We start from the raw sequence: 27,454 nt of genomic DNA, 5'->3' as shown, positions 1-27,454 counted from the left end.
CTGTTATTTGCAGGTGCCTTAACAGCAAACGACAATTAAATGTGTGAAGAAGGTTGTCAGAGTAACACTTATCATTCACACCACTTATGGAAAGGCGCTCTAAGACTTCCAGAAGCACTAATTAAAATTAACGAAAGCTACTCACGGGGACTTATCAGAGGGGTGCATTTTCTGTTTGAAACGGGGGAAAACCAAATCGCCTCAAAGCTCAGGTGTTTTTACTCTAACGTCTAAATCCAACCCACCTGTCACAGGCACTGAGGAACCAAGCCCAGGGGCTCAACAAGTCGCTAAGGTAAGAGTTCCAATCCCTTCAATATTACACAACCATTCAGAAAAAGACCTGAAAAGGATGGCGGAGGGAATTTTCTCCCAAAAAATCAGAAGAGAAAGGGGTGGGAGGGAGTATCCTCTTTAATACTGAGCGGAGAAAAGTGCAAGGTCCTACTGGTATTTGCTTGATATACCGCTCCACCAGCCTTTTCTTTAATTCAGCGTGAATGAGGGCACTCAAAACGAGAAAAATGTTGAATGATATTACCCACCTCTAGTCCCAAAGAACCCCGAAGGCTCTCACCCAGGACTCAGGGGGTCTCTTTCTCACCTGGGCCTTGAAGAAGTCCGTCGTCCTTACGTAGAATGCACTTTTCAGTAATACGCCTTGCCATTGGTTGACTCGGGAGGGAACTCTTAGTCCTATTGGCTTCGGGAGCCGAGGAGGAGGCAAGGAGGCGGGAGTTTGGGGCTGGCTCTGACAGACCCGAGGCTTGAGCTCCCGGAGTTCCTATTGGGTCAACGCGGGAAGCGCCAAGATGGCGGCAGCGGCGACCGGCAGCACAGGCACCAGGAGTCCTGGGTCTATGGTGGTGGCGGCTAGCAGGGACAGCGTCACCAGCTTCCAGCGGAGGGGTCCTAGAGTCAGCGGTACCGACAGCGGCTGCTCTCGACTGGTGTCCATCGCGGGGACACGACCGTCGGTGCGGAATGGACAGCTGCTGGTATCAAGCGGGCTCCCAGCCCTGGACCAGCTCCTAGGTCGGTTCAGAACGGAGATCTGGGCTCAACAGAGGGAAAACTAGGGAGGGGACCTGCCCGGGGGAGCCACTCTGACCCCACATCTCTCTCTGACCTCTCAGCCTTCGGACGTGGAGAGGATAGCCCGGTCTGATGGAGATGGAGGGGAGGAAGGATTGCATGGAGACTTCTAAATGCTGTTAACTAAATTTGTTTTCGTGCTCCCACTTCCAACTCTGGTGCCCGCCAGCTTTTTTCTAGAATAAGACAGGAAACCTACATGCTTTTACCCTGACATGCTTCCTAGTCAAGGGGAATCATTAATGTTTGGAGACGGTTTGCCATTGATCTAGTATCCCCGTCCCGGTCTGTGAATGAACCCTTCTGTCAACCCCAGGTAGCTCACGGTTTGGACTAACAAAAGTTTGTAGCAGTTGTGAGAGATGGGCTTCATTAGAAAATGCCGAAGAAAGTAACTTCCCCTCTTCACCACCAGGCTGCTTATCTCCTGGTTCTGAATCTTTAAACAAATTATAATGACTTTAAGAGAATGTGTGTTAAAGGCTTATGTGGATCCAAAGTAGTTGAAGCCGGTATTTGACCTTAGCAGTCATACCCAGCATCTGCGTTAAATATATGCATATTTGTTTTTGTTATTTTTTCTTCTATATATTTTGCTTCCCAGAGTTACATCTCAAACAATGTGTTTAAAATTAATTCACATTTGACAAGAAAAAGAAGTCCAGTTTTTAGGCTTCCCTGTATAATCTCTGGAATTTTTCATAAGAAGGCTACTAAAGAATATTCTTGATTCATAACTTACGTTGAAAAGATTGAACAGATTAGATTGGTAGGACAAAGCTGCAGTGTTAATAAGGCTTGTAAATTAGTTAATTCCTATCAGAATGCTACTTTACTAAAATTGGTCCATGTTTATATTTCATAACATTTTTATAGGGTGAGATGTGTCAGTTAAGCCTTGTACACTTTCATAAAATATTACAAATGCCATTGCTTGTTCTTGTACTTCCCTTGACATTTTCTCTCTGTAATTTTTTTCCCACAGGTAGGCTTCTCAGATAGGTTTAGTACAATAGAAAATGACGAGGCCAATAAAAAGGAGTATGGCTTCTTGCCTCTGTTATTTCATGACCTTAACTGGATCCTGGTTATTTCTACATAAATCTAAGTATTTTCCCTTAATTGTTTCAAGACTGTTGCCTTCCTCAATTGCATGGTACTATAAACAGAAATGATTCAAAATATCTAGTTAGCAAATATTTGTCTCACTTTCTTTCCCTTGTGAGCCTTACTCGGTGTCGTCCTATATTTAAACTTAAAGCTTAGAGGCTGTTCCTAGTCTTTAATTTTTTTTTTTCCTTTTTGTAACTCAATGGAGATATGTAACTTCATTCACTTGATCTTGAAACTCTCCAAACAAAAAGGTCACATTTTTAACATTATACTTTCAGTTCCTCATTAGAATAACAAAATGTGCCTAGCACAGTACCTGGCACGTAGTAGATTCTAAATAAGTTCTTGGTTGAAGGAAAAATATTGTGTAGGAAAAAACCTAGACAAGAGATTATGAAACACATAGGATGGAATTATGTGTTTGAGTTCTAAAATCAGACTCAGAGATTAACTAACATGAACAGAGTCACAAAACTAGTGACAATCTGGGCTGATCTTTAAGCTCCACATTTAGTGCTCTGCACTATGCTGCAACTGTTTCAAACTTCTGAGAACTCTTTTCAAGTGTTTTTAACCATTTATTGAATCTAAGCCTAAAGATTTAACCATATAGTCTCTTAAAGCACCCACCAGAAAGGTGACCCAAAGCACCTTCCTCATGTGTTTCTACAGTGATATAAACTTGAACTGTAATTTAAAATTTTTCCAGATTTGCTTGGAGATGGGGACTCTAATAATTTGACTCTAACAAGCTTATGCTAAAAATTAGTGTTCATTAAGATGATTGAAATAAATACCAGTTTTTGGATATTTTGAAATATGTTTTGCATGTGTACAGTTAATTCTCAAATTGCAGAGAAGTTGAAGACATTGTTATAATAGGAGTTACTACATTTGGAATAATAAACTGTCCAGAAGTATTTCAGTTGTTGTTAACTTCTTAAGGCATTTTTGTATTTTGATTTTCTATTTTGTGTGGCCCTATGGAGCAAACCCTATACATTTGTTTTTCATTAAACCATTATTTCAATGTGAAACATTTGGCTGCTAATGTGTATACACAAAAGTAAAAGCAATTCAGATTATATTGTTCTAAAATGTTATTTGACTCAGATTGTGACAAGTCTAATATAAACATATGGTGACAAAATGTAATGATAGTAGGATTTGGTGATATTAGAATGATGAAACTATACTGTGATATTGTGATTCTTGCCTATATATATCCTGTGGTTACTGCGTAACAAGTAAATATTGTATTGTCACTGACATACACTGCAGTGATATTTTACTACTGCCACTGTGACATTATTGTAATTTTAAGTGCAGATGCAAAACATATTTGAAAGGCATAATATAGGCTAATTGAAAATTAGTTATTTGATGATATGCTAATATTTCCATTGCTTACTCGAAAGTGTTTTAAAAATTTGAGAATTCCCTATTACTGCATCTTTTACATGATCTAATTGTATTACATATTTTTGTTCTGACAGCTTATTTTATTGTTAGATATTGATATACCTTTCCCAAGTTGGCTAATTTTTTAAGTTCTGATATTTCCTGACCCAGTTTCTCAATCCTGCCTTTCCAGGACATTTATGTTGTTATTTGAGGACACTATATGTAAATATTTCATTTTTCTTCTTCCAGGAATTTCCAAAGAGAGATTATACAGTAGGTAAAGGATTCTGGCAGAATTTCACTTTTTCTAGGATATATAGTCCATTTTAGGACCATATTAACCCCCAGTCTCATCCTTCAAAAAGATATTCGAAGGAACGATGACTTCTCAGGTTTAACTGGCTTAACTCTGTGCTGTTCAGAACTTTTTAAATTTTGACAGTCAAGTAAATGGAAATAGGGATTAGAGGTAAATAATAGTCCAGGAAGGGGACTCTGAAGAAGCTTGAGGGTAGCTGCCATTTTCAACACTGCTGTGAAAAAATAAATACTGATGGTTGTAGTTCCTTTGCTCCACTATATCTTAATCCTGAGTGTGGGATGATATGCATTGATCTTGGATTATATATTTAACATAATCCTGGTTATGACATTTTAACAATTGATAGCTGTACATTTAAAGTAAAAGTAGCTTATTCCTTTGTATTGCTATGTAAAATGGTTTTGTGTAATTTAATCTACAGAACCATTCTCATTGCTGATGGCTTGTCTTTTTTGATTCCCATATTTGCCCAGCCAATAGTTGTGATAATCAAGAGTTGTTGGGATGTTTCATACCTCCTAGAGAAAGGAGAAAAAGTAGACCTGTTAATGACATAACTGCAATTTAATTTGAAGTGTGGCATTAGTTAAGTAGTTAAGGATATTGCCATGAACCAAGAATATATACTGGTTTTTTATGTTGCATTTTCCCTAAAATGCCTTTCTATAATTTTAAGCAAAACCATTTATAGAGAGCACTGGAAAGGACTGGTATAAATCACTTAACTTTCCTGACTTTTATTTCTTTTTCCTTTTACTTCCTCTAACTTTGAAAAAGGAGTTGCCCTTGTTGTAAAATAAGATACCACTTCTGGACCTTAATATTCTAATATATTAATTTGACCTCATTTACCCTAAATTTATAGCTTAATTAAAGATTTTTTGGGGGAAGTATGTGGGATTGAATTTTCTCCCTCTAAATTAATATATCACTTTCTAACCACATGAATTTTTAAAATTCTTTCCTTCATATTTAAAAAAAATAGAAAGATATTGGCACTTAAAATCTTAAATTTTCTGATGTTTTTACACTATCAGATTTTTTTCTTGTTTTCAGACAAAATGCTGTCATTTTTTTAAAATGTAAAAGCTTGATGAAATTAATACTTTAAGATATCAGACTTGCAAAGTATCTTCAAGCTTTCAAACTCATGTAGTCTTACAAGTTGATGAAATATTCTACCCATATTTTTTAGTAAGCTGAAGAATAACTTAATATACTTCTTAAAAAGGTCTAGAAGTAAAACCAACAGTTTATTTGCTTAGTGACTTAAAATATTGCTGATTTCTCTAAGATATGATTAAAGAGAAGAGGAGGCCATAAACAAGACAATTTTACTCCTTTGTATGTTTCATTATAGAAATAAGACGAGTGCTTACTTACCCCATTACTTACATGTCAGACATTTTAGTGGACTATTAGGAACTATTTTATTTCTATTTTAATTGGGAACTATTAGTGTGAAATCTGTGTTGCTTTTGAAGTTACTAATTTATTACTGAATTTAAAGATGTATGAAAACTAACTTGTTGAACATGCCATGTCAAGACATCTTGTCATGGTTGGTTGTTTAAGCTTTTCAGTTTTTGGTAGGGAGCATGACTACAAACTTATTCAAATTTACTCTAGTTTAAAATATAACTAGAACCTCAGTATATCAAGTGAGTTATTTCAAAATATCTTATACAGAAGTATTTTGGGGAAATGGGGGGTCTTGTCACACACTAAAATGAAGTTTGGAAGAATAGAGGAACTTTGCTGCTATATGTGTGTGTGTATGTACATGTCAAATAATTTTACCTCATATACATAGAATAAAAACTTGATTTACAAATAATTAATAAGGTGGCTTCTTATTTCCCATGACCAACCTTCCAAATGACCAACATTTACTAGGGCCAATTCAAATTTGACTCTAGTGAATTTACATTCTATAGCCCATTAGAAAAAAAGAAAGTTGCCTTTTTTTTTTGTAAGAGAAGTCCTGATAGAATATTAATTTGGCTGATAAAAGTCATTAAACTGTCTTCATATTATCTTGTTTTAAGTAATGTTCAAATTTTCCAAACATCAGAATTTTAATATATGTGAGATTTTAAAAATTTGAGGGATGGTTCCTGAATTATCAGGAACAGTGGATTGTTTGACTCATTCTTACAGAAAACTACCTTAGCCTAGTCTGATTTACTATTAAGGTGATCACCATTTATCTAATGATACAATTTTAGTGTATCATTTAGTTTCTAGTCAGAAAATAATTGCCAGTCTCGTAAGGGTAGCTCTTACTGTACCTCCTTGGGCAAGTCACCTGAGCAAGGTATCACTTCATTTAATAGGGAAACTATTTCTTTATCTGTTCTCATTATTTCACTGCGAATATAATTCACAAAATACTTCTCTAACTATTCGACTTGGAGGCCTTATATAAATTCCTAATTTGAGGAGACATGAATGTAGACCCAAAGAAGTTTAGATAAGAGATCTAAATCCTTCCTATAAAAATTAAGTTATAGAAAGAAAGGCAGCTAACTTTTTTATAGTACTTGCTGTAGACTAGACACTGCAGTATCTGTTATGTTCTTGTATTATTTCATCTCAAATACACAAAATGATGATTACGTAGTTAAATATTTATTTTTGCATGTAAGGAAAAATAGTGAAGTAAGGAGTTGGAAAGTGTGATTTAAAGTGTTTAAAATGGATTAAAAAGTTAGTAGTGGTCTATATGTAGCACAAACTATAAAATTAAATATTTAGTCTAATCTTGTCCCAAAGAAAATTTGCTCTGATCCTTTATGGTTATTATCATCACACATATTTCAGTTTATGTCAATCTTTTAGTTTGACCAACATTTGGAGTTATCCTGTGTAGTCTGGTGTGGCTTTAAATGCTAAAATGAAGGACCTTATCTCAATGTGAAATTAAAATACATATTTGGTTCTATAAAAAATCCATTTAAAAATATATAAATGTATTGGTTTCATTTTTTAAAAAATTGTTTTCTAACAATTTGGAATGTTTTGTTTATAAAGTCCCCAAATGTTGGATTGTATTCTGTGTGCATGCATGTTACCAAATTTCAAATTCTTTGAAACATAACAGTTATTTATGCTTATTTGCAAGGCAAAAAATAAGCACTATCAAATGAATTTTTCATACTAAGTTTTTCTATGTAGTGTTCGCCACTACAAAACTTTTTTGGGGAAAAGTTCTTTATTGTTATTCTAAGTGTTTCACCGTTTTGTGCAAACAAACAAAACCCTAGTAATATTGTCTTCAACTGTCCAACAATTTTTAGTTTCTTTTTAAATTAATTATACTTTAAGTATATTTCATTCTTTGTGTACACATTCTTAAATTTTTAAGTGAATTTGTTAGCGTTTGCAACATTAATTGTACATAGTAATACTTTTACAAGTGGTTTTACAGACAAAATATCAGGAGTCAAATAGATGAATGTCTTTATCTTTCTGATGTTGTTCTAGTTTCCTAAAACGATTTTAAATTGATTTCTAATAAACTATTTGAGTTATATGTTTATGATCATATTACCCTAATTCAGATATTTAAAATAACATTTTCTAGTAAAATTGAAAATGTGTTTTGTGATTGTGCCTTTTTTTCTTTGAAATGACAAAAATATTTAGAGTATGTCCTGACTTTGTGTATATTGTTAATAATGGAAAAAGAATTCATTTTAATTATCAGGGTTTTTATTCCAGGGCTTATTAAATTTGAGAATAAATATTAAAGTGGAATTTCTATTATAATAACCTTTCTTTTCTGTGTTGTACTTCTGTTGTAGTTAAGTTACTGTGCACATTTAGGTCTCAGCTATTGAGCTAATTTATTAGCAAGTGCTAAATATAACATTTATGGATTGCTTAACCAGTTATGTTGAATGCTGCATGGTCCTAACGGGAGAAAGGAGGATAGTACAGTATATTATGAAAGTAATTGTAATGTGTAGTGTATAATTACATATAATATGTAATTATTTCATAATAGCACCTTAAGCAAAGTATTGCAAAGGTAATTAAAATGTTGTTTTTAACTGCAATTTTAAAGTTATTGAAATACCTGTCCTTGATAATGCCTAACTTTTATGCTAAAGATAATGTGAAAAGGTAGATTAATTTTCTTCTTGGTTTTGTTTCATTTCCAGGTGGAGGTTTGGCCGTTGGAACAGTTCTTCTAATTGGTTAGTCTAGCATACATACTTTGCTCTTCCCAGTCACAGTTTTCTCTTGTGCATAATGATTTTATGGGTTTGCCTATTCTGAAATTAAGTATTTAACACTCTACAAGAGTTAAGGTAAATTATACAAGAGTTAAGGTAAATTAAAGAGGAATTGCCTTAAGTTCTAATTTAAATTAAAATGTTGATCTGAACTTGAAATGAATTAGGAAAAAATATATATGAAAATGTAGCTCTTATAATTTAAAAATGTTCACAGTGCTTCGCCCTCCATTTGTTTTAAAAAAACTAAAATTAATGCCAATAGATTTTTTGGAGAATCTCAGTATTTAGAGTGGGATTATTACAGTGATTCATTAGATAAGTTGATGTACACATAAGCCCATTGTATATGTCACAGATTTTTATCATAATTGTCTTCTAACTGAAAGAAAAGTAACAAACTGACAAATCACATTTTTGTTCATCTTTAAAACTTCATTGGTTCTTACTTAAATACACATACATAACCCTACTTAGATTTTTTTTAAAGTTTAGATCACAGAATCTTGGAATTGAAATAAACCTTGGCAGTTATATAATCAAAGCTCCCATTTGGCCACAAATCACTTTTCCATAATCCTTGACAGATTTCAAACATCATTTGAGTACAGATTATCTAGTTTAAAGGGCTCACTACTTTACAAAGCAATGCTTTGTTATTGAAAATGTATGATTTATTAGAAAATTCTGTATATTAATGTTTAATTTGTATGCCTGTAACAAGTTTGTTGTTCCTAGTTTTGTCCTCTGATACTCTTTCACATGACACTCTTAAAATATTTGAAAATAACTATTTAATCACCTCAAATCTTTTCCAAACTAGATAGACATAGTTTGCGGTACGCGGGCCTCTCACTGTTGTAGCCTCTCCCATTGCGGAGCACAGGCTGCAGACGCGCAGGCTCAGCGGCCATGGCTCACGGGCCCAGCCGCTCCGCGGCATGTGGGATCTTCCCGGACCGGGGCACGAACCCATGTCTCCTGCATCGGCAGGCGGACTCTCAACTACTGCACCACCAGGGAAGCCCTAGACATAGTTCCTTAAACAGGTTTCACACTCCTCACTCTCCTGGTTGTTCTCATGTCGCACCTTTTGGTCTGGCATTGTCTCTCTCTTTTATTTTTTTAATTAATTAATTTATTTATTTACGGCTGCGTTGGGTCTTCGTTGCTGCATGCGGGCTTTTCTCTAGTCATGGTGAGTGGGGGCTACTCATTGTTGCAGTGCGCGGGCCCTAGAGTGTGTGGGCTTCAGGAGTTGTGGCACACGGGCTCAGTAGTTGTGGCTCACGGGCTTAGTTGCTCCGTGGCATGTGGGATCTTCCCAGACCAGGGCTCGAACCCGTGTCTCCTGCATTGGCAGGCGGATTCTTAACCATTGCGCCACCAGGGAAGTCCCTGGCATTGTCTCTTTAACTGTGCCCAGAACTGAATACAATACTCCAAATTTAGTGTGACCTATGCTTAAATTCTAGAAATGGTCATGTCAGTTGCAGTTTTTAAATTTATCTTTTAGTAAGTAAGGAATGATTGAAGGAATTTTGGGAAAAAATAATTCACAGTTTTGATATAAGTATATAAATACAGAAAATATAAAAGGACATGTAGAAAAATTGGGTTGTCCTTTCAGTTCCTCACTCCCCATACCCAGGGACAGTACTGTCCTGGGTTTCCCACCCAAATATTTCAACATAACTAATATACATGGGAGCATTCAGCACCTTGCTTTTTCTGCTTAATACATGTTAGAGATCCGTCCATGTGCATTCATATAGGTATACCTCATTCTTCTCGACAACTGAATAGGATTTTATTGTATAGTTATGCCACAATTTACTTAAATCATTCTCTACTGATAAGTTTAACTCATTATTTTCTGTTACTAACAATCCTGTTGTACAAGTCTTATATATAAAGTCTGCATACACATATAAGTATATAGTATCTATAGAATAAATTCCAAGATATAGGCTTAGTTGATAGAAGCATGTTAAATTGTATTAGATATTAGATTGCTCTGCGAAGAGGTTATGCTACCTTATACTTCAATCAACTGTTATAAGAATATTAGGTTACCCTTACCCTTAACAACAATGTGCATTATCAAACATTTTAATCTTTAGCAGTCCAAATAGGTGAAAAGTGAAGAATGGCATTTCATGATTTGAACCTGGGACTTTTCTCTTTGATGAACAAAACTCTGGAGATTATTATAATGGTTTAAAAAATATCCAGCTAAATTTTTATTCTTTTCTCCAGTGGAAGTATATGTGAATGATACTAAGAATCCAGTGACGACTGATAATTCATTCAAAAAATATTCGTTGAACACCCAGGTGCATGCTAGATATTGGGGTTACAAATATAAATGAGTTACTCTCTTCCCTTAAGGAGGAGACATAAGTAAAGTAAATAATTACAACATAAGTTAATACCATAATAGATGTGTTTATTATTACTACACTTTATTGTTGACTGTAGCTGTACAAGGGACTGCTATTGACTTTTGTATATCCATCTTATAACCAGCAACTTTTGAATTGTTTATAGATTCACTTGAATTTTCTAAGTAGGCAATCATCTTCTGCAAACATTGAAAATGTTATTTCATAACAGATTTTGGTGTTTTAAAAGTGAGTGCTTCCATAACAAATATAAAATAAAAATATGGGAGTGGCTTTAGAACCAGGCAGTGGGCAAGGGCTGGAAGGATTTTGAGGAATACATTAGAAAAAGCCTAAATCACTGTAAAGAGATCATTAGTAGAACTCTACTTTGAGGACACTGCCAATGAGGCTATAAAGGAAGAAGGTCCATGTTACTGAAAGCTGGAGGAAGAGGATCCTTGTTACATAGTGACAGAAAGCTTAGTGTTGATGTCGGCAGTTATGCAGAAACAACACATCTAATGAACTTGGTGATCTAGCTAAGGAAATTTTTTGACAATATATAATAAGGAAAAACTCAAGTAAGAATAACTAACGCACAGTGACAGATAAAAAACAAAAGGGTCTGCCTTTGATGAAATATCAATTCACCAAATATTAAACTAGGTATTCTATAACTATTTGTTGAATTAATAATGCATAAAACAATATAACAAGTATAAAGCAAAGGCCTTGCCTTTATAGTCTGGTCTTTCCATAAAGCTAATATTTTCAATCGTCTCATTATTGTTTATGCCCTACTATCAACTTCTTCTAAGTGTATAAGATTTTTAAAAATATGTATAACTTAAGTAAACTTAGTTTTATTATCTGTTAGCTTGTTTTCTCTAGGAAATCTTAAAACAAAATTTGGAAGCATTTTTACATTTCTTTGAGAGATTAGATTAGCAGAAGGCATCTTATCTACCAGGTTTTCTACTTTTCTCCGTTTCCTGGTCAATACAGCTTGTACAACAGATGAATTCTGCCTTAAGAAATGGATGAATAGTTCGAAATACAAACCAAATATGGAGATTTAAGGTCAGTGGTTAGAAGCTTAGGCCATTACTATACTGCTCATCACTCAAAGATTTTTTTATTCCACAAGTGAGAGAAAATTAAAGCCTGAAGATGATTTGCACTAATAACTTTTCACTATAGACTGTGAACATTTTAACCATTCTCTCATTTACCAAGGCAACTCTGTGTCTCAGTGTGCACATGCACATGAGTGTGGCATAACAGAGTAGTGGATTTACGGTTTCAGAAGCAATGTAACTATGGAAACTGGAGACAGTGAGCACTGCCAGAAAACCCATGGTAGGTCTACTTTAGACCTTCGGAATGTAACAAAATTAATGAATATGAATACTTAAAAGGCCCTTTTCTGAGGAATAGATTGAAGAACTAAGGGGCTCCTACATTTACTTTGAAAATCAAAGATAGAGTTTTCTTAAAACATGTTTCATCCTTCAGTACTGGAATAGGTTTTGAGATGTTTTATATTTAAATCGCTTTCTGACAGTCTGGTACATGGGTAAATATGGAACACCTGAAAAGTATCAAAAGTGAAAGGATGGCATAAATATTTAAAGTTCACACAGCTTCTTTTTACATAAAGGATCTTGGTCTATATGTGGAGCTATCGAGCATCAAAAAGATTTAATAGAAGTCAGTAATTGAAATACAAGTTATGTGACATTTATGAAAGCATTATTTTTAATTTAATCTCTTAGGTTAATTATGTAATTTTAGATCTAGAAGTAGGAGAAAAATAATATGCTTTTAAACAATTAATTACAACCAGCTATAAGTGTACTTCTGTTTTAGTTACCTATTGCTGTGTGACAATATTAACATAAACTTAATAGCTTAAAAAGGACACACATTTATCATCTCACAATTTCTGTGGGTCAGGAGTCCAGGCACAGCTTAGCTGGGTCCTCTGCAAGCGAACAGTCAAGGTGTCAGTCAGGGCTGGGTTCTCACTGAAGGTTTGGCAGAAGAAGGAAGGATCTGCTTCCAAGCTCACACGGTGGTTGACAGCATTCAGTTCCTTGCTGTCAGCCAGAGTCACTCTCTCACAACCGGCATCTTATTTCTTCAAGACCAGTAAGGAAGAATGTCTCTCAACAAGATAGATGTCACAGTTTTATGTAACAGAAATGATGTCCCATCACCTTTGCCATATACTTTGGGTTAAAAGCAAGTCACAGGTTCCACCCATATTCAGAGAGAAGAGATTACACAAAGACATATACCAGGAAACAGGATCATGGGGATCACCTTAGAATGTCATACTTTTCATAGATTTAATTTGTTATTATTTCATGTAATAGCAAAAACCAAGTGGTCCCAATATATCTCTCAAAGGATAGTATAGTATTTTCTCATCAGTTGTCTTCGAACTTTCTGAATTTGCTGAGCTATGTTTTCCTTTTACAACATGTAATAAATTCTAAGCATTTTCCTTATGGTACACGACTTGGCGAACTACAACCTGCTGGCTGGTGATTTATCTATAAAGATATTGGAATACAACCATGCTGTATTTATTTGCACATTGTTTATGGCTTCTTTTGTGCTACAAGAGCATAGTTAAGTAGTTTCAACAGAGACTGTATGGTTCACAAGCCCGAAATATTTACTCTGACTCTTTTAAGAAAAAGCTTGCCAATTGCTGTTTTATATTATTATATTTTGTATGCTCCTTAATTTATTTTATAGTAGTAAAACTTGTTGGAAGACTGAAATAAGACATACTGATATCAGCACAGTTCTTTAGAAAAAACCACCTGACCTTTTGTCCTGAAACATTTAAGTGCCTACTATGTGTTTAACACTGTTAGGCAGCATGAATCTTGGTTTTTACCCTTGATGAACTTAAACTGGATGTCGGTTGCATGTGGAATAACTATGAACAATACATATATAATGTGCAGATGTTTGTGCAGGTGTAAGAGGTATGGAAAAGGCTTAAATTGAATCAAAATATGGGCAGAAGTTGAGGGAAGATGAAGGGAGAAAAGTATTCATATGTAAACTGTATAAACACATGCATAAGAGAGACTACCAGCAGGGTATGCTCCTGTAATAAGGAGGCGAGAGCCCTTCTAAAGGAGAGAGTATTAATTTAGGACTAGTCAAAGGGAAAGTTTAGCCTACTTTCCCTGAGTCTTTTGTCTCAACTACCTACTTGTAGAATTCAAATTGTGAAACTTCAGAACCCATATACCAGCTCCTCCAACTGCAGTGTGCAGGGATGAGACTTTTTACCCTTTATCCACCAGAAGACACCTGGGAGTTTCTGTTTGTTTAGCTTTATAGCCAGTCAGATCCATCATGTCTCACCTCCTAGTTACCTTTGGTCATTGTCCAAGAATTAAGTTGTTCCAATGATCTTACCTTCTCTGTTTCTCTTATCTCCATAATACTCTGTATTTTTTTCTCTATAGACTCAGTTTCCTATTATTCCTATCATTTCTAAACCTTTCCAGTTTGCCTTTTATAACACCTATTTCATATAAAACATACTCTAATATCTTTAAAACTTATTAAATAGTCTATTAAAATATTTAACATTTAGTGAAGATTTACTGTGTGCTGGGCATCACGCTAAGCCCTTGATGTATATTTTATCATTTAATTTCACAACAATCAGATGAGATGTCTATATTTTACAGAAGATGAAATTGAAATTTTGAGAGAAGCCAAGTAACTTGCCCAGGGTCACACACCTAGTAGCTGAGATTCGCAATCAAGTTCCTCTGACAGTAAATCATCATTTTATACTAAAACCTGATAACTCATCTTAAAAATTCTTTTTGGAGTGAGATTTATATCTTGGGCTATTCGTTCTCCTCTACCATCACATTGCTACCTATACTGACATCCTAGTTATTTCCGTCATTTATTAGAGACTATCGTGATCTTCAACCTCAAGAAGGCATTGAACGTTGGCCAACAAGCTTTTGTATAACTCTGATCACCTCCTTTTCATTCTCAGTAACCTCAGTGGCCTTTTAAACTCTCTGGTCCTCAAACATCAGACAATACCACTTTCTCCCTCATTTTCTGAAATGACTTATTTCACACAGAAGTAAGAGTCTCATCATAAACAACTTCCCACCATCAAACCTCAAAACATAGCTCTATCCACAAATGGAAAGATGTGTTATACCTTCTCCTGTTTGAGACTCATCCTTTCACCTGTACTTTACTTTTTTTTCTTGAATTTTATTTTATTTATTTTTTTATAAAGCAGGTTCTTATTAGTTATCTATTTTATACATATTAGTATATATACGTCAATCCCAATCTCCCAATTCAATTAGCTCTAGTAGTTTTCTGGTGGCATCTTTAGGATTCTATATGTATACTACCATGTCATCTGCAAACAGTGACATTTTTACTTCTTCTTTTCCAATTTGTATTCTTTTTATTTCTTTTTCTTCTCTGATTGCCGCGGCTAGGACTTCCAAACCTATGTTGAATAATAGTGGCGAGAGTGGACATCCTTGTCTTGTTCCTGATCTTAGAGGAAATGCTTTCAGTTTTTCACCATTGAGAATGATGTTTGCTATGGGTTTGTCGTATACGGCCTTTATTATTTTGAGGCAGGTTCCCTCTATGCCTACCTTCTGGAGAGTTTTTATCATAAATGGGTGTTGAATTTTGTCGAAAGCTTTTTCTGCATCTATTGAGATGATCATATGGTTTTTATTCTTCAATTTGTTAATATGGTGTATCACATTGATTGATTTGCATATGTTGAAGAATCCTTGCATCCCTGGGATAAATCCCACTTGATCATGGTGTATGATCCTTTTAATGTGTTGCTGGATTCTGTTTGCTAGTATTCTGTTGAGGATTTTTGCATCTATATTCATCAGTGATATTGGTCTGTAATTTTCTTTTTTTGTAGTATCTTTGTTTTTGGTATCAGGGTGATGGTGGCCTTATAGAATGAGTTTGGGAGTGTTGCTTCCTCTGCAATTTTTTGGAAGAGTTTGAGAAGGATGGGTGTTACCTCTTCTCTAAATGTTTGATAGAATTCACCTGTGAAGCCATCTGGTCCTGGACTTTTGTTTGTTGGAAGACTTTTAATCACAGTTTCAATTTCATTCCTTGTGATTGGTCTGTTCATATTTTCTATTTCTTCCTGGTGCAGTCTTGGAAGGTTATACCTTTCTAAGAATTTGTCCTTTTCTCCCAGGTTGTCCATTTTAATGTAATAGAGTTGCTTGTAGTAGTCTCTTATGATGCTCTGTATTTCTGCAGTGTCTGTTGTAACTTCTCCTTTTTCATTTCTAATTTTATTAATTTGAGTCCTATCCCTCTTTTTCTTGATGAGTCTGGCTAAAGGTTTATCAATTTTGTTTATCTTCTCAAAGAACAAGCTTTTAGTTTTATTGATCTTTGCTATTGTTTTCTTTGTTCCTATTTCATTTATTTCTGCTCTGATCCTTATGATTTCTTTCCTTCTACTAACTTTGGGTTTTGTTCTTCTTTCTCTGGTTCCTTTAGGTGTAAGGTTAGATTATTTGAGATTTTTCTTGTTTCTTGAGGTAGGCTTGTATAGCTATAAACTTCCCTCTTAGAACTGCTTTTGCTGGATCCCATAGGTTTTGGATCGTCGTGTTTTCATTGTCATTTGTCTCTAGGTGTTTTTTTTATTTCCTCTGATTTCCTTCAGTGATCTCTTGGTTATTTAGTAATGTATTTTTTAGCATCCATGTGTTTGTGTTTTTTACGTTTTTTTCCCTGTAATTGATTTCTAATCTCATAGCGTTTTGGTCAGAAAAGATGCTTGATATGATTTCAATTTTCTTAAATTTACTGAGGCTTCATTTGTGACTCAAGATGTGATCTATCCTGGAGAATGTTCCGTGTACACTTGAAGAGAAAGTGTAATCTGCTGGTTTTGGATGGAATGTCCTACAGATATCAATTAAATTTATCTGGTCTATTGTGTCATTTAAAGCTTGTGTTTCCTTAATATTCTTTTTGGATGATCTGTCCATTGGTGTAAGTGAGGTGTTAAAGTCCCCCACTATTATTGTGTTACTGTCGATTTCCTCTTTTAGAGTTGTTAGCAGTTGCCTTATACATTGAGGTGCTCCTATGTTGGGTGCATAAATATTTACAATTGTTATATCTTCTTCTTGGGTTGATCCCTTGATCATTATGTAGTGTCCTTCCTTGTCTCTTGTAACATTCTTTATTTTAAAGTCTATTTTGTCTGATATGAGTATTGCTGCTCCAGCTTTCTTTTGATTTCCATTTGCATGGAATATCTTTTTCCATCCCCTCACTTTCAGTCTGTATGTGTCCCTAGGTCTGAAGTGGGTCTCTTGTCGACAGCATATATATGGGTCTTGTTTTTGTATCCATTCAGCAAGCCTGTGTCTTTTTGTTGGAGCATTTAATCCATTCACATTTAAGGTAATTATCTATATGTATGTTCCTATGACCATTTTCTTAATTGTTTTGGGTTTGTTTTTGTAGGTCCTTTTCTTCTCTTGTGTTTCCCACTTAGAGAGTTTCCTTTAGCATTTGCTGTAGAGCTGGTTTGATGGTGCTGAATTCTCTTAGCTTTTGCTTGGCTGTAAAGTTTTTGATTTCTCTGTCGAATATGAATGAGTTCCTTGCTGGGTAGAGTAATCTTGGTTGTAGTTTCTTCCCTTTCATCACTTTAAGTATGTCATGCCACTCCCTTCTGGCTTGTAGAATTTCTGCTGAGAAATCAGCTGTTGACCTCATGCGAGTTCCCTTGTATGTTATTTGTCATTTTTCCCTTGTTGCTTTCAATAATTTTTCTTTGTCTTTAATTTTTGTCGGTTTGATTACTGTGCATCTCGGCATGTTTCTCCTTGGGTTTATCCTGCCTGGGATTCTCTGTGGCTTCCTGCAGTTGGGTGGCTATTTCCTTTCCCGTGTTAGGGAAGTTTTCGACTATAATCTCTTCAAATATTTTCTCTGGTCCTTTCTCTCTCTCTTCTCCTTCTGGGACCCCTATAATGCGAATATTGTTGCTTTTAATGTTGTCCCAGAGGTCTCTTAGGCTGTCTTCACTTCTTTTCATTCTTTATTCTTTATTCTGCTCCGTGGCAGTGAATTCTACCATTCTGTCTTTCAGGTCACTTCTCTGTTCTTCTGCCTCAGTTATTCTGCTATTGATTCCTTCTAGTATATTTTTCATTTCAGTTATTGTATTGTTCATCTGTTTCTGTTTTTTCTTTAATTCTTCTAGGTGTTTGGTTTTTAATTCTTCTAGGTCTTTGTTAAACATTTCTTGCATCTTCTCGATCTTTGCCTCCATTCTTTTTCCGAGGTCCTGGATCATCTTCACTATCATTATTCTGAATTCTTTTTCTGGAAGGTTTCCTATCTCCACTTCATTGAGTTGTTTTTCTGGGGTTTTATCTTTTTTCCTTCATCTGGTGCAAAGTTCTCTGCCTTTTCATTTTGTCTGTCTTTCTGTGAATGGGTTTTCCTTGCACAGGCTACAAAACTGTAGTTCTTCTTGCTTCTGCTGTCTGCCCTCTGGTGGATGAGGCTATCTAAGAGGCTTGTGCAAGCTTCCTGATGGGGGGGACTGGTAGTGGGTAGAGCTGGGTGTTGCTCTGGTGGGCAGAGCTCAGTAAAATTGTAATCCACTTGTCTGCTGATGGGTGGGCTGGGTTACCTCCCTGTTGGTTGTTTGGCCTGAGGCAACCCAACACTGGAGCCTACCTGGCTCTTTGGTGGGGCTAATGGTGGACTCTGGGAAGGCTCATACCAAGGAGTACTGCCCAGAACTTCTGCTGCCAGTATCCTTGTCCCCATGGTAAGCCACAGCCACGCCCTGCCTCTGCAGGAGACCTTCCAACACTAGCAGGTAGGTCTGGTTCAGTCTCCTATGGGGTCACTGCTCCTCCCCCTGGGTCCCGATGCACACATTACTTTGTGTGTGCCCTCCAAGAGTGGAGCCTCTGTTTCCCCCAGTCCTGTCGAAGTCCTGCAATCAAATCCCGCTTGCCTTCGAAGTCTGATTCTCTAGGAATTCCTCCTCCCATTGCCGGGCCCCCATGTTGGGAAGCCTGACGTGGGGCTCAGAACCTTCACTCCCGGGGGTGGACTTCTGTGGTATAAGTGTTCTCCAGTTTGTGAGTCTCCCACCCAGCAGTTATGGGATTTGATTTTATTGTGATTGTGCCCCTCCTACCATCTCATTGTGGTTTCTCCTTTGTCTTTGGATGTGGAGTATCTTTTTTGTTGAGTTCCAGTGTCTTCCTGTCAATGATTTTCCAGCAGTCAGTTGTGATTCCAGTGCTCTCACAAGAGGGAGCGAGCGCACATCCCTGTACTCCACCATCTTGAACCAAATCCCTCACCTGTACTTTAGATCTTTTCTCCTTCTACCTTTCCAAGTACCTGGCAATAGCAATTTTGTTTTCTCTTCTTATCATTACTATCTTTATTAAGCTCTTTTCTCTGTGTACTTGTTTTTCAAAGGAAAAAAATTCCACTCCCTTAACCCTACCTTCTCCAATTATTGCTTTTTCTCCTCTGTTTCATAGCCAAGCCTGTTGAATGATCTGTAACACTTCTTATATGTTTTAGTAATATTTCAGTCATTGCTCAGTCTGTTTCACACACTACCACTTCACTAAAACCACATTAGCTAGAGACACTGGAGACCTTCTCATTGCTAAACCCAGAGGTTACTTCTCAGTCCTATTCCTTCTTCTTTTTTTTTTTTTATTGAAGTACAGCTGATTTACAATGTTGTGTTAGTTTCTGGTGTACAGCACAGTGGTCCATATATATATATATTTTTTTTTTCCATTAAGGTTTATTACACAATATTGAATATAGTTCCCTGTGCTATGCAGCAGGACCTGGTTGTTATGTATTTTATGTATAGTAGTTTGTATCTGCTAATCCCAAACTCCTAATTTATCTCTGCCCCCTCTTTCCCCTTTGGTAACCATAAGTTTGTGTTCTGTGTCTGTGAGTCTGTTTCTGTTTTGTAAATAAGTTCATTTGTATCATATTTTAGATTCCACATATAAGTGATATCATGATATTTATCTTTCTCTTTCTGACTTACTTCACTTAGTATGATAATCTCTAGGTCCATCCCTCTTGCTGAAAATGGCATTATTTCATTGTTTGTTATAGCTGAATAGTATTCAATAGTATATCTATACTACATCTTCTTTATCCATTCATGTGTTGATGGACATTTAGGTTGCTTCCATGTCTTGGCTATTGTAAATAGTACTGCTGTGAAAATTGGGGTGCCCCTTTTTGAATTGAGAGTTTTCTCTGGACATATGCCCAGGAGTGGGATTGCTGGATCATATGGCAACTCTATTTTTAGTTTTTTAAGGAACCTCCATACTGTTTTCCATAGTGGCTGTACCAATTTACATTCCCACCAATAGTGTAGGAGAGTCCCCTTTTCTCCACACCCTCTCCACCATTTATTATTTGTAGGCTTTTTAATGATGGCCATTCTAACCAGTGTGAGGTATTACCTCATTGTATTTTTGATGCACATTTCTCTAATAATTAGCAAAGTTGAGCATCTTTTCATGTGCCTATTGGCCATGTGTATGTCTTTAGAGAAATGTCTATTTAGGTCTTCTGCCCATTTTTTGATTGGGTTGTTTGGTTTTTTGTTGTTGTATGAGCTGTTTGTATATTTTGGAAATTAAGCCCTTGTCAGGCACATTGTTTGCAAATATTTTCTCCCACTCTGTAGGTTGTCTTTTCATTTTGTTTATGGTTTCCTTTGCTGTGCAAAAGCTTGTAAGTTTGATTAGGTCCCATTTGTTTATTTTTGCTTTTATTTCTGTTGCCTTGGGAGTCTGGCCTAAGAAAATGCTGGTACGATTTATGTAAGAGAATGTTTTGCCTATGTTCTGTTCTAGGAGTCTTATGGTGTCATGTCTTATATTTAAGTCTTTAAGCCATTTTGAATTTATTTTTGTGTATGGTGTGAGGAAGTGTTCTAACTTAATTGGTTTACATGGGGCTGTCCAGCTTTCCCAACACTGCCTGCTGAAGAGACTGTCTTTTCTCCACTGTATAGTCTTGCCTCCTTTGTTGAAGATTAATTGCCTGTAGGTATGTGTGTTTATTTCTGAGCTTTCTATTCTATTCCATTGAATCATGTGTCTGTTCTTGTGCCAATACCATGCTGTTTTAATTACTATAGTTTTATAGTATTGTCTGAAGTTTGGGAGGGTTGTGCCTCCAGCTTTGTTCTTTTTCCTCAGGATTGCTTTGGCAATTCTGGGTCTTTTATGGTTCCATATAAATTTTAGGATTATTTGTTCTCATTCTGTGTAAAATGTCATGGGTAATTTGATAGGGATCGCATTAAATCTGTAGATTACTTTGGGTAATATGACCATTTTAACAATATTAATTCTTCCAATTCAAGAACATGGGTTATCTTTCCATTTCTTTGAATCATCTTTAATTTCCTTTATCAATGTCTTATAGTTCTCAGCATATAGGTCTTTCACCTCCTTGGTCAGGTTTATTCCTAAGTTTTGTTTTTGTTTGTTTGTTTTTATGTAATTTTAAAAGGGATTGCTTTTTACTTTCCTTTTCTGATATTTCATTGTTAGTGTAAAGAAATGCAACAGACTTCTGTATGTTGATCTTGTATCCTGCTACCTTCTCAGGCCTCTTCCTTCTTGATCTCAGCAGCAGTTGATGTAGTTAATCACTCTTTCCTTGAAGTACTCCCTTTCTTTGGATTCTGTTATAATATTCTGTTCTGGTTTTCCTTCTACCCGTCTGCTCATGTTTTTTTAGACTCCTTTGGCTCTACTTAAAATACTAACATCATATTCCCTCTTCTAGTGCTGTATACTCTTCCCTGGGAGGTCTCAGTCCCTGCCATATCTAGAATGACCAGGAAAAACCTCATCTTATAAAAGTAATCAGTAATCTCCAGGCATTGCTACATATGTAGGGTACACAGAGAAATGAGGAGATCATATTCAACTCCCTATTCAACATTTTCTCTTGAATATCTTACACACACCTCAAAATCAGTATGTCTAGAGCTAAACTCACAGTCTGCCCTTATCTCTAAATTCTACCCCATTCCTCTAAATCTGTCCCTCTTCCTCTCATCCCTGGCTTATTCAACCTACCAAGTGACACATGCCGGAGACCTGAGTGATGTACTTGTCTCTCACACTCCACACACCCATTAATCATTAAATGCTGAAAGTTTTCAGCCTTTTAAATATGTATTGAAAAACTCTGTCTACATCTCTCCATTATTGCTGCCACAACCCTAATTCAAACCGTAATCAACAACTCTCACTGAAATTATTATAACAGCTTCTTAAGTTGTCTCCAGTGTTCCCTTGCTTCAGTCCTTTTTCATACTGTAGCCTGAGTGAACTTTATGATATGAAAATCTAATCATGATCCTTGCTTAGGACATTTTTGTGCTCTCTATTGATCTTAACATAAGGTGCAAGCTCCTTAATTTGGGCGCTAAGGCCTTTAGTGATTTGCTTCTGCTGATTCACCTTAGCCTTATCTCTTCTCATCTTCTCACCTCCTTCCTCAAGCTTTGTGTTTATCACCCTAAGCTTTTAATTCCATCAAAGTACCATTCTCTCACCTCTCTACAGGACTTTTCTTAAGTTCTTTCTTGCTGCATCTTTTTTCTTCTCTTTTCCTAACCCCTAATCATCTTTTAGATCTCCACTTAAATATCTCTTCCAGAAAGTCATCCTTAACTGTTGCTTTCCTTCTCCTCATGCCCAATTAGTAGTATTCCTCTTATATAAATACTTCTGTAGTATTCTTTATTTACCTTCTCATGACACTTATACTTTATTGAAAAACCCTGATCACATATTTTATTCAGTAGACTGACTGTAAGCTCTGTGATCATGGGAACCATATAGGGATACAGTAAATGAATGAATGCATGAATAAATGAATGATATGAAAGCCTGGCTAAAAATGATTTATAGTGGTTAGGAATATGTAATCATGGAGTATTTTGAGCAATGAAGAGATACTATGAAGGAGGCACTGCAGGAATAATGTAAAAAACTTGAAGTGATAAAAATACTCATTGCCCTAATCTAAACATGAGGTGATGTTTGTTACTGTGCTTTTAAGACTTTAATCATAAACTTACTATCAAATTTTGATAGGATAACAACACAAACTAACTTTTCTATTTCTACATTTCATTATGTATATTAGATTCTAAATGTTTAACTAGCTTTGCTTAGACTGCTGTGATTTGAAATATCATTTCCCTATATTTTCCCTCTTTTAACAGAACCCTCACAAGAGTGGTGATTTCTACTTCTGTGCCATATAATGTGTAGGAAATGAGGGAGAGACAGGAGGTAGTATGATCCCACAATTTTTGTCCGGAGAAAGTTTGGACTTAGTACCATTAGGTGAAGTCAGGAAAGGAGGAGGATGAGCAGATATTGAGGTAGAGTAATGAATTCAGTTTAAACACAATGAATTTTCTGTTCCAAGTAGTTCTACCTAGTAGACAGTTGGATATTTGGGTATTAAACTTAGGCTAGAGAAAATATTTGGGATTCCTCAATGTTATTTAACTAATGTTTTATTCAATGTATGTTTTAGTTGAAGTCATAGGCATGTATTAGAATGCCCAAGTTTATAGACCCTTGTGGATCCAGAGATGGAATTTTAGGGGGTCTCTTAATTCCCTCAAATTACATGCAGATTTGTGTAGGACTGTGTGTATTTTTAGACCAGCGTATAAAACTTATATCAGCTTCTTAGAGTGGCCTTAGACTCCAAAAAAGACTCAGTACAACTAGAGTAAAAAGAAAAACAGGTCAAAATCTAAAGCCTAGGCACATCAGTGTTTAAGGTATAGATAATGGAAAATAAGCCCAGGAAAGAGGTTAAGACCATAGCTTCTGGAATAAGACTTCCTAGATTCAAATAATGGCTCTGCTATTTACTAGCTGTATCACCATAGGCAAGCTGCTTACATTCTCTGTAGTTTCCTTACCTATAAGACAGAGATTAATAACATTTGTAAGGTTATTATAAGGATTAAATGAGCTAATGCATGAGATGTGTGTTGCACCATGTTTAACATATAGTTAATGGTCAATAAATCACTTATTTGCTGTTTTTAATGTAATCTTGACTCTACTGGCCAGCCCCACCAAACATGAGATTCTGCCTCTTTGAAGGGTTTTTCAGTGACAGATGGGGCCAGAATGAAGCAGAGCATCACCCCCAAAACCATGCTTACCACCTACATGGAAATCACCATAAGTTCGTAGGCTACAAGCAGCTGGCTTGAATAGACCAGATCAGAGTGAGGATAGGGCCATCTCTCTACCTAAAGCAGACAGACAATTGTGTAAGTTGATCTCTGCCACTTTTCTTTTTCCCTGCTCTCCCAGTAATAGAACGAGGACTTGGAATAAGAAGTATTTTAGAACTTCCTTTCTTGTAGAACCCCTCTGCACACTGAGACCTTCAAGGTACAAGCCTTAGTCTGCACTGAAGGAGAGAGAAAGCTTTGCATTGAACAATAAAGTTTTAAACTTAACTATTTCAAATTTTAATAACTGAAACTGGTGAGAAGATCATGGAATCTACTCTGGATGTCTTTAAGAGTTGAGAAAAGGAAGTTTTGACATAGCATATTTGAAAGCAGTGACTAGAAAATAAACAAAATTGTTTCATATTTGTATACTAAAGAGTTCAGAGTTCTATATAAACTGCTTACATATGTAAAGAATGGCTAAAGAAACAGGAAAAATGGTAACAAGGAGTATCTTAAAAATGGGGGAGGGAGAGGGTAGTTCCAAAAAGAAAATTGTCCATAGCAATAGCTACAGTAGACAAAAATGATAAAGATTTAAAAGTGTCCCAGAAATTAGACAATTAGAAAGTCATCGGTGACTTTGAGACCAGTCTCAGTGGAATCATAGGGGCAGCTCATTTGGACTTTGATATTAAAGAAAAATTGATGATCCTGTTGTTTCTATCCATTAGGCTTCATTCTACCCCTTGGGGGCATTAATGAACAAGTGTAATTCCATTTCCATATGACAGCCCATCAAATATTTGAAGCCAGCTACCTTGCATCCCTTGGGTCTCTTTTTCTTCAAGGAAAATATTCATTTCTCATGCTTTCAAGTCCCTTCACCATCCTGGTCACTCCATTCAGAAGATGCTTTAGTTTGTGTAAATCCCCAAATGAAATATATTTTTGTCAGTCTGGTCGAGTACCATAGAATAGAATAGGACAATCATCTCTCTCAACCTAGGAATTAGACTATTAATTCAGGCCAAAACTACATTTGCTTTTTGGCAGTTCTGTCACATGATTATCATTTTTGCATGCCCAGTGTTATGAGGATTCATTAAATAGATTAATTAAATGCTTATTGTACAACTCAAAACTTTTTCACAGAATTGGTGATTTTCAGCTTGAAGAGCTTGAATTATTTTTTACTTTTTTTGCTAATCCCTCAATAGGTGATCTTCCTCCCATTAGTTTTTGCTGCCCCATAGGAACCTTTGAAAAAGTAGGGTTGATAAGTACTAAAGCGTGTGTGTGTGTGTGTGTGTGTGTGTGTCTATGATGGGACGTGTTTTCAGCCAAACTACAGTAGATCTGACTGATTTACAAGACAAGATAGATTTTTGTTTGTTGTTTTTCCCTTAATTAATTCTACAAATATTTACTGTGTACTGTGTGCCCAGTACTAGCGATATAACAGTAAGATGTGTTCTCTGCCATGAGGAAATTTTAACTTAGTGGGGAAATTTCGATAATGTGTATTAAATGCTAGTATAGGAGTTAACAGGATGCTCCAGGGCACTCTGATCATCTCACCCAGGCTTGAGGAAAGCTTCTCCAAAGGTGGGGTTACCTAATCTGGGTCTGGGAGGATTTGAGGGAATTAGCTAGCCAAAGAGGTGAAGTAATCTCTGCAAAGGTCCTGAGTTAAGATGCAGTATGGCTACTAGAGATAGTAATTTAAGATATGAGTGTAGATAAGATCAGTAGGGATTGTATGTATTTAAAAAAAAAAAAAGTCAAAACCCTTACTCATTTAAGAAGCTCCTGTGCAGCAACGAAGACCCAACACAGCCAAAAATAATAAATAAATAAATTTATTTAAAAAAGAAGTAGGTAAGAAAAGGGGAACTTTGCCATTTAGTTTAGTTGTTTTACCTCTTCATTAATGAGAAATCACTCAATATTTTTTGTTATCTACAAGTGAATGTCCATAGTTTATGCAGTACTTATCTGTATATTTTATTCCCTTACTGAGTATTATAATACGTGTCCTCAATTTTACAAATAATTATTTTTATTTTTCTAGTTAAATAGTTTACTTTTTTCTTTACTGAAAAGTTGTTAAATGACAATCATGTACATTTTAAAGGGAAAACAATAATCATGTACATTATTGCAACAAGTATTTTTATTTTTGCACATTAAACCCTCCTCTTTGGCCACAACCATGCAGAGCCTGTAGACCATGCTAAAGGATTTAGTTCTTTCTGCAAGGAGCAATGAGAAAACACTGAAAGGTTTTAAGTAGGGAAGTGACATGATCAGGTTTGTATTTTGAAAAGCTCACTGCTAAATTGAAGGAGGATTTGACTGGATGCAAAGGAGTAAGGGAAATTGCAGTCATCTAGGAAAGAGTTCTTGGTAGCAAAGCTAGGGGAGAGACGTCGTGGAGCAAAGTGAACAATTCCAAAAATACTTTGAAAATAAATTTAACAGGATTTTAGGCATGGGGAGAAGGGTGTATTGTTGAGAGAGAGAGAGAGAGAGAGAGAGAGAGAGACAGAGCGGGAGAGAGGGAAGAGGTATTAAGAATAAATCCTGGGGCTTCCCTGGTGGCACAAGTGGTTGAGAGTCCGCCTGCCGATGCAGGGGACATGGGTTCGTGCCCCGGTCCGGGAAGATCCCACATGCCACAGAGCGGCTGGGCCCGTGAGCCATGGCCGCTGAGCCTGTGCGTCCGGAGCCTGTGCTCCGCAACGGGAGAGGCCACAACAGTGAGAGGCCCGTGTACCGCAAAAAAAAAAAAAAAAAAAAAAGAATAAATCCTAATTTTCTAAAAACAGAAGGAGGACCACATCTGATGGAAGAAAATAATGAGTTTCTGAGTTCTGCCTTGGACATGTGGGAGCTGAGGCACTTTCGTGCTTCTGTATTTAATAGTAACAAAAGCCTGAAAGTGGCATGAAAAGTCCATAGTGGGGGAATGACTAAGTATTGTAAATTATGGTACATAAATTTACTGGAGTATTATGTACTCTTAAACATCATAGTTATAAGACTGTGACTCATGTGAGATTAAGAGAAAAAAGTTGGATACAAAATTCAGTAATAATTGTAACCATCCTACTGTATAGCATAGGGAACTATATTCAATATCCTGTGATAAACCATAATGGAAAAGAATTTTAAAAAGAATGTATATATGTATAACTGAATCATTTTGCTGTACAGCAGAAATTAATACAACATTGTAAATCAGCTATACTTCAATAAAATACTAAATTAGAAGGAAATCCAAAAAAGAGGGGATATATGTATAGCTGATTCACTTTGCTGTACAATAGAAACTAACACAACATTGTAAAGCAACTATACTCCTATAAAAATTAATTGAAAAAAAAAATAAAAACAGAAAAAAATGGATGAGGTACTCACATGGAAAATAATAATAATTGTAACCATATGAGAAAATATCTACAGAAAAAGTGCTAAAAGGAAATACAACAAATTTTAGAAATAATTCTATGAGTGTGATGGATGGCAGGTGAGTTTCTAAAAATTAAAA

The 27,454-nt window shown here is 35.9% G+C and overlaps 1 protein-coding gene across 1 annotated transcript in view; it reads left to right on the top strand.

Moving 5' to 3' along the window:
• Positions 1–812: 812 nt before the first annotated feature.
• Positions 813–27,454, top strand: part of ELP4 (elongator acetyltransferase complex subunit 4) — a gene marked incomplete at both ends in the record, with an annotated part of 235,941 nt that continues 209,299 nt past the window's right edge. The window contains 2 exons of the mRNA XM_079707500.1: positions 813–1,035; positions 8,101–8,136. Of these exons, the coding sequence (XP_079563626.1) occupies positions 813–1,035; positions 8,101–8,136 (259 nt within the window). The remainder of the gene's footprint in view (positions 1,036–8,100; positions 8,137–27,454) is intronic.

The sequence above is a fragment of the Hyperoodon ampullatus genome, assembly GCF_949752795.1.
Source record: "Hyperoodon ampullatus genome assembly, chromosome: 7".
Lineage (NCBI taxonomy): Eukaryota > Metazoa > Chordata > Mammalia > Artiodactyla > Ziphiidae > Hyperoodon > Hyperoodon ampullatus.
The sequence above is the reverse complement of the archived record's forward strand: the minus strand, read 5'-3'. Positions and strand labels throughout refer to the sequence as shown.